The sequence below is a fragment of the Crocodylus porosus genome, unplaced genomic scaffold (assembly GCF_001723895.1).
Source record: "Crocodylus porosus isolate Cpor-Errol unplaced genomic scaffold, CroPor_comp1, whole genome shotgun sequence".
In the NCBI taxonomy this organism is placed as follows: domain Eukaryota; kingdom Metazoa; phylum Chordata; order Crocodylia; family Crocodylidae; genus Crocodylus; species Crocodylus porosus.
The window spans coordinates 103,387,295-103,395,405 of record NW_017728906.1 but is presented as its reverse complement, the minus strand read 5'-3'; the positions used below and the strand labels follow the sequence as shown (position 1 = coordinate 103,395,405).

The following is an 8,111-nucleotide window of genomic DNA, read 5'->3' as shown; positions in this document are numbered from 1 at the left end:
CTTTGGGTATTTCAGTTTTTGGGGAGTCTACCTTCAAATTTATAAAAAGGTCCTGATGCTCACAGAATGACTGCTTGAAACTTTAATAAAATTAAGTCCTTTTAATATAGGGCAGGCTGACCACCAAAATTACTAATCACTTTTCAAAACCTTTGTTCGCTAACTGCATCACTTGTAGTAAAAATTCTCACCAATGAAAACAGCAACACCCACCAGGCTGCTGCTTCATCAGCAGTGGATACAGGACTGCAGATGGTTGCTGAAACTGTTCTACACTTTGACTTTATGAGCCAAAAAAGGATCAGGGAGGCCCTGGCTAGAAAGCCAAGGGAGCTACCCCTAGTTAATTAGGCTGTTTTAATTAAACTGAGGAGGCTCCCAAAGCAGTACATTCCTTGCAAGAAAGAGACTTCACTTTTTTTACTCTTGTAGCGTACTGCTACATTTTGGAGCCTCCTTTCCTTTGGTTCCTTTTCCATTACGTTTGTTGTATTTTCTGCATATACTGTTAAGACACCTGTCTTTATGATGGGTCATCTCAGGTTTCTAGCAGGATGATTTTCTTCTAAATTTTTCTGATTGATAAAATTGGCATCAGCTTATGCTTTTTCAGCATCAAAAGTTTGGTGTGTTGTAGGTGATTTTGTAAAAAGAGACTTCTGGCTTATATTAATCTTAAATAGGTCTTGCGATATAAATTATTTTATTTTTATTGTGAATATGAGATTTTCTTACCATATGTATTTGCCCCAATTGCCTCTTTCTGTAATGGACCATGTACATTTGGAAGTAGAGACATTATTTTCTAATATCCATGGTTTAATAGACAATTATAATATACCACAGAAAAAATAGGTGCTGTAATGAATTTTGCACTTCCCAAGCATTAAAACTATAAGTCACTTAGTACGTAGTTGCAGAGTCCAGTAGTTTACTGTTACAGGCAACATTTTCCTAAAATAATGCGGTACATTAGTTAGTACATTAACTCAGCTTGTTCTACTATAAATAAATCAGTTAGTGAGTTATAGTAAGGTTTAGTAGCTGTGCTCATTTGAAGTGATAATAAATTAGAAATTGAGTGTACTGATCAAAGACCTCTAAGATTTGTAGCAAAAGAGATTATTTCTGGGGAAAATGCAATTGATATACACCATCCAGCATCTGAAGGAAAACTTTTATTTGGAATTTTTACTATGGGACTGATCCCAAACCCAGTAAAGTTAATAGAGAGATGATCGTTGTCTCCATGAGCCTTCTGTAAGCATCCTGAGACTTCAATTTGTTACACTGTTTCATGTATAAGGGAGTAGGAATATATCTTTTTATGTGCTTCCTACAGCCATTATACACATTGTGGCACTCCGTAATTAAGGAGAAACCCTTAAAATAAGGTGACATAATGGGATGCTCAAAAGTGTCCAGATAACTTAGAAGAACATGCTCTTTTGAAGGTCTATGCAACTTTATATTTTATTTTGCATGGGGAGTTTAAAAACTCTTCCTCCTAATGTAACAGGGAACTGGAAGCTCCAGTTATGAAAAAGGATCAGACTCTTCATAATGGTCACTGTGCAAGTCAGGAAAGGGCAAAATAAGAAATACTAGCCAGAGAGCAGGTGGCAGGGAGGAAAAAGGGAGCCACCAATTAACTTGTAATCAGAAAGGCTAGTACCTGGGTGTTGGGGAGTAATCATCCACATGTGGTTATGGAAAGAACAAGATAAGGACTTGCTTGGAAATGGGAAAGGTGGCGGAGGAACAGAAAGCAATGTAATGCACAGCTGTGAGAGAAAACCCTGCGGAGAAAGTGAGCCATCACACATAGTGGGAGCAAGAGAGACAGAGTGCTGAGAAATCCTGTTAAGGGACTGGACTTTCGGGAGTAGGGCAGTGAGAAGCCCAGAAATGGGTTACTCAGGTGGGCTTCATTTTCCCAGATAGACTGGCTAGTTTTTCTGCTGAATGTAGGTTAGAGGGCTCGGAAGTAAGACTTATGAGGGAAGTCTGAAAGAATGATGTTTATTTAATTTGGAGAAAAGACCAAAGCGGGTGGGGGTGGATTTAATAACAGTCTTCAAATACCTGAAGGGCAGTTATCAAGAGGATGGAGATGGGCTTTTCTCTGTCTCCACAGGGGACAGGACTAAGAGCAGTGGCCCCAAGCTGCAGCAGAGGAAATTTAGGTTGGAGATTAGAGGGAACTTTCTGACAATGAGGATGATCAAGCATTGGACAGGCTAGCTAAATTTTCAAGAGCAGGTTAGACAGACATTTGGCTGGGATGGTTTTGTAAGGGACAATCCTGCCTTGAGCAGGATCCAGACTAGATCTCACATTCAGCCCTGCTTTCCTACCATTCTGTGATCCTCTGAAACCTCTGAAATATTCTTTAGGGCAGGGACAGGGACTCAGGCCTACCTCCCAGGTAAGTGTCTAAACCACTAGGCTATAGAGTCATTTACACTAGCTCACACTTTGTTTTTCCTCTGGCCTCATTAATATTTAGTTCTGTACAAAGTGGAACAGCTTCAGGTGAAGGAGTGGGGGGCTTTGAAGAGCCACTTTTTACTTAAGTGCCTATATCCACTTGTGGATCTTGTCCTTTGTGCCTTGGTCATAGTGGGCCATTTTCACTCTGGAAACAATTTTATCAACTTCACTACTGTTAGCCCACGAGTGATTTTGGCTTCTTTAGGCACAAAGCAGAATAGCTACTGGGAAGCGTAGGCGTGATTGTGGATTTCTGGAACAAAAGGAAAAACCTCTAAATGTGAGTCATGATTAAATGAAATAGCAAAATCAAGGCATTAGACAGAACACCACTTCACACTCAACTCACCTCTAAAGGACCCTTTTATTCAATAAGCTTTTATCTTGATTATCATCTTTTAGACAATAGCTTGCTAGATAGCAGTTGTGTGCATGTCTGACATGTTATATCCCAGACTGAAAAGGGTTATTGCACTGTAACTGCAAATGATCATCTTTGTGATTTCAGGTTCCTGCCACTGTGGAAAGTGCATCTGTTCACCCCAGGAATGGTATATTTCAGGGGAATTCTGTGAATGTGATGACAGAGACTGCGACAAACATGATGGTCTCATTTGCACAGGTGCAGTACAGACTAACCCTTAATTGCTCTTGAGAAGCTGACTGCATAAATGCAAATTGAAGTGAGACAAAACCCAAGCTGTTCTTTGTCCATTGATGTCATACTTTCCTATTATTAAAAATCATTGTAGACGTTAATGGAATGCTTCTTTGTGTACTGTGGATAAATTGGCACAACTTAGCAGTTCATAATAAGAATTGAAAACCAAAGCATGAACTACAAAAACTAAATCATTTGTGACATTCAGTCAGAGGAGGAAACGGCATTTGTCCATTTATTCCTGGAAAAAATAGATATATAACAAATATTCCATACAGTGTATTCCATACAGTAATCCATATATACCTATAGCTATATAGATATAGGTATCGATTGCTATATGGAATACACTATATGGAATATTAGTAATTCAGCAAGTTGTATGGCTCGCCCCTTTCTTATTTAATTTGCTATAATAGATGTATGTTAATGCATTCAAATTGTAATCTTTGGTAATACAGTGTGAGCAGGTGCTTATATTACAAAGAGAATAACAGCCATGTTTGCTAATACAGTTCCCTTGTATCCGCACAATTCTCTCAGGGACGCTAAGATGTCTGACAGTCTTTCTTGTAACATGATAGCTGCTGATTAAACCTGTTCCACCTATCTTAGGTCTGAGGGTTTAGATGGCAGATGCAAAGGGAAATGAACAGATTTCCAACAGTTTCTTGTAGCAGGGGAGGGAGAGAGAAATCTAGTGACAAGCAGAAACATGTGAACTGTTATATTAACTTGGTGGGTATTCCAGAATGAAAATCTTAGACCACAGTCTGTGTGTCTATTCACCTAGGAAACTCTTTGCTGAGCAGTGCTCTCCTGCTAACTAATACCTACAATAGTAGAGGTCAGAACAACATCTCTGTTAAGTAGGGAGGGGTAGGAAAAATCTCTAATGATTATAACGTGAGAAATATAATCAATCAGCTGTTCTGGGTTCTGTTCACAAATCTGTCATTGATCACCTGGATGACTAAATTTACAACTGTTCCCTGCATTTGGGTGCTCAACATTGTGAGGTACCTAGAGACCTATTTTTAAGAGGTGCTGATTACCACAATTCCATTGAAATTAACGAAAACCAGGACATAGCTGTCTTACACTGGGCATCAAAAGGCAATGTTTGAATATATCATTTTTAATGCTCCATGCATCAGTTTCCCTTCTTCAAAGCAGGACAATACCTTCTCATCGCAAACAGATATTGATACATCCTTAGTAAAAATATGAAAGACACCATTTTGTATCAGAGAATCATAAAGCGTTGTTTGTATTACCATTCAGTTTGCTGCATGTGTTTTTAAATGTTAGCTAAAATAGCTTTAGTTTTTCCTCACACCTTGAGGTGCGGTGTGAACACAAAGCACAAACAGCTGGGTGCAAATCATGATGGCATAATTACAATATTTACTATTCTGCTGATGGTATTGCTGAAAAGATGCCATTAATTGTTTGAAAGCGTAGGTTTTTGGCTGCTGCTTAATCAAATGTAAAGTGCTCTCTCTACAGAAAAATATGTAAAGGGACAATAAAACTATTTTATTATGGCTTGTTACTTCCCATAACAACACATTTTAATGTAGTACATTTCAATTATGGTAATTATCCCGTTTACTCTGTTCTAGGCAATGGTGTATGTAGCTGTGGGAACTGTGAGTGCTGGGAAGGATGGAATGGAAATGCGTGTGAAATCTGGCTTGGGACAGAATACCCTTAACTACAACAAAGAACATCAAGGACTAATGGTTGTTTCATGTGTTTTGTTTGTTTGTTTTTTAGGCTGCTAGAACATGTAAATGCAAGGCAAATGACATAGAGCAACCACTAGAAATACTCAGACTACATCTGTATTTCAGAGCACCCTACCAAGGGCCTGCTTCTGTTCCTAAAGATGCCCATGACAAATCTAACATTGCTTCAATGGGAACAGAATTTGGCCATAAAATATTTTAAGGTTGTTAGCCCAACCCCTATTGGGAGTTCATGGGAATTTTGCTTGTAGTCAAATGTTTATAGTCAAATTAAAATCGGTCTTAAATAGTGCCTGATGGAAGTAGCACAAAAGCAGTTTTTTTGCCTAATCTACTTTTTCCAATCTCAGTTTTGCTACATAATGACATTAAGAAAAAAGAATATAGTTGGATATTTGGCAAAAACAATTCTGATGAATTTGATAGCGTTTGTGAAATATTTCATTTGACCTTTGATTCCCTTCTATTTATTCTGATTATGACAGGGCTCCAATAACAAGAGAAGCTGTAAGTTACTCATCAAAACCTTAATGCTTTTAATTTTTGTCTGAGAATTGTATTTGTCTAACTGAGATTCAAATAACTATCTGCCACATATGGTAGATCAATGACAGAAGTTATGAAACCTGACCCCATTGCTAGAACAGAGCACATTTTTTAAACACATAATTTTGTGGCTTCTGTGTCAGTAAGATGGTTATTTAGTCTTCATACTCCAGTACTCTGAAATGCATATTCTTTAAGATTATAAAAAAAATTAAAAACAGAGAAGATAAACTGTATGATTTGTTATTTTGAATAAATATATTAACTTGTATGTACTTTCATCATACTGTTTTATTTATGTTCACTTATCTAGTAATCTTAAAAGTAAAGCAAATGAAATGTTAACTTTTAGGATGCCAATTCTGTATTCTATTAGGACTTGCTGCTTAGGAACAGATTACACTGTCACGTATCCATTGAATTTCACTATTTTTGTGCAAAGTGGGAGTCGAAAGGTCAACTGAATTGGAAAGTCAGTTATTTAGTATGGAAGACAGGAGTCAGCCAAACACACTCAGAGGATGGCAAAAAAGTATATATGTTTTAAAACAGTAAATACAAACAATGCAGTGGAATGAACAAACTTTTTATTTTTTTTTCCAGTGGTGAAATGTTCAGTGTGAAATTCACATTGAATTATGAAAAAAATGCACAAGTGTTGGGACTTCCCTAATTTATTTACATTTCCTTTTCTTTTTTGTACATGTAAATTTGGCAGCCCTTGAATTTTTCAGAGCAAAAAAAATACATACATTTTCTTTTCAAAAGTTAGTGATTACATCTCAAAAGTATGATTAAGCAATAAAAAGACTTCAATGTTTCTTTTAATATCAAACTGTAATATCGTGAATTCGGGATCATGGTTCAGTCTGTTAGAGAGATGCAGGACTCAGAATGAAGGAACCTGGTTTTCAGCTGAAAAAAATGTATTTCCATCATGACACTAGAAATTTATTTTCTTATAGAAAGGACTCAGATGAAATAGGAAAAGACAACAGTACAGAGCATGTAATAGTTATAAGCATGGAAACGTTTAATGCAGTGACTGAATAGTCTTCAACACATTTTCATTCTGTTCCCACTTTTATTTTGTTCCCATTCTTTATCTTACCTGATTATCTTTTTTTCTAAAAGAAAAAAGAAGACAAAGAAGAAGAAGAAGAAATGCCACTTCTCAGGGAGACAACACAGTCACCTCAAAAAGTCTTTGCATAACACCAGCATACTGAGAAAAAAAACCAACCCAAAGCTGCTATTGTTAGGAAATAAGGCAGAGTTCTAAAATGTATTCATACAGTATAAAGAAAATTTAAAGTAAAATAAATATTGAAAAAATAGTTGGGATTTTATAGCTCTAACCTTCAAATTGTGTAGAGAGTAACAGGCCTGACTATATGTATTTTATTATATATGCATTTCACCAACCCTGGTCTTTTGAATTGGTGAACACAAGCGTGTTGGTTTTATTTATTCCTAAAAGTACTACAGCTCTAAACCTCTTATAATAATCAATATTTTATGGATGTGGGTGCTTCTACTGAGTCAAAATTTTAAGGCTGAAGGCATAATTAACTTCCTTCCTTCCATTTGTATGCGGTACTGATAATAGAAAATAGACAATTAATATTATTTACCAAGATCTAATAGATGTTTTGACTGGTTTGTTTCTATTACACACAGAGATATGTAAGTACACTAGATAAGCGTGATATGTCAAGTACTACATTGGATTGGAAAAGATGTTCCTAATTGGTGTTACAGGCTGTAAATTACTGAATATCTCATTATCATATATAATCTTTGATGTATTTTACTTAGTGATTTGGGTTCTACTTTTCCTTGAAGTTTGTAAACTAAAAGAAATGTCAGTAATTCTTATGTCTAGTAGGAAAAGTTTAAAACATTTTCCCAACTAGTTCATTTTTAAGTTTTAGGGACAAGGTGGATTGTATAAGCTTAGTATTTCAAAAGTTTCATCTGAATTGTTTGATAAAAGCAAGTAACTACAGGGAAATATTTTTAGAAAATGTTGACAGAGTACCTATGGTTAATTAGAATGTAAATTATGAAAGCAACACTGTACTATATGCCTTCACAATGTTTACAAAGACTACTAAAATTGAAATGGATATCTTTTTACCTTTACAATTTTTACTCTGTTTCTTATTTTTATTGGTATAATCCTCATTACCCCTCACAAACTAAGGTAACCAATAGGCCTTTGTGAAGTGGCTAGTATTTGCTTCCGATTTGGAGACAGTGATGTGGTACGGTGATCCAAATCATTATTCTGAATCAATTTGGCTGAATATAATTCTGAGATTTGGCTACTGCCAAATCTCCGGATCACCCAGGCCTATCCCCTGCCTGCCCTACCAACCCTGGCACTTTGGGGGAAAAAAAGCCCTGACTCAGTGGGTGCTGCCGGGCAGGGGGCTATCTCCGCTGTTTCCCACTGCTCCATGCTGCATGGGGGGCTCTGCACAAGCCCCCCAATCTCCCTCCCCACTGTCCCAGCCCTGCCATGGCTTTCCTGCCCACCCCAGCTCCCACCCATTTAGAAAAAAAAAACACAGAGAAAAACCCTGGAATTACCATTCCTGCTGGCAGGGGGAGATGAGCCCGCAAAAGCCCTGAGGCTGCCGCAGGAGCGGTGAGTC

The 8,111-nt window shown here is 37.1% G+C and overlaps 1 protein-coding gene across 1 annotated transcript in view; it reads left to right on the top strand.

Annotated features, from left to right (window-relative positions):
* ITGBL1 (integrin subunit beta like 1) overlaps nt 1-7,843 on the top strand; it is a 290,113-nt gene extending 282,270 nt beyond the window's left edge. The window contains exons 10-11 of the mRNA XM_019529696.1: nt 3,002-3,115; nt 4,780-7,843. Of these exons, the coding sequence (XP_019385241.1) occupies nt 3,002-3,115; nt 4,780-4,871 (206 nt within the window). The 3' untranslated portion in view covers nt 4,872-7,843. The remainder of the gene's footprint in view (nt 1-3,001; nt 3,116-4,779) is intronic.
* The last annotated feature ends 268 nt before the right edge of the window (nt 7,844-8,111 follow it).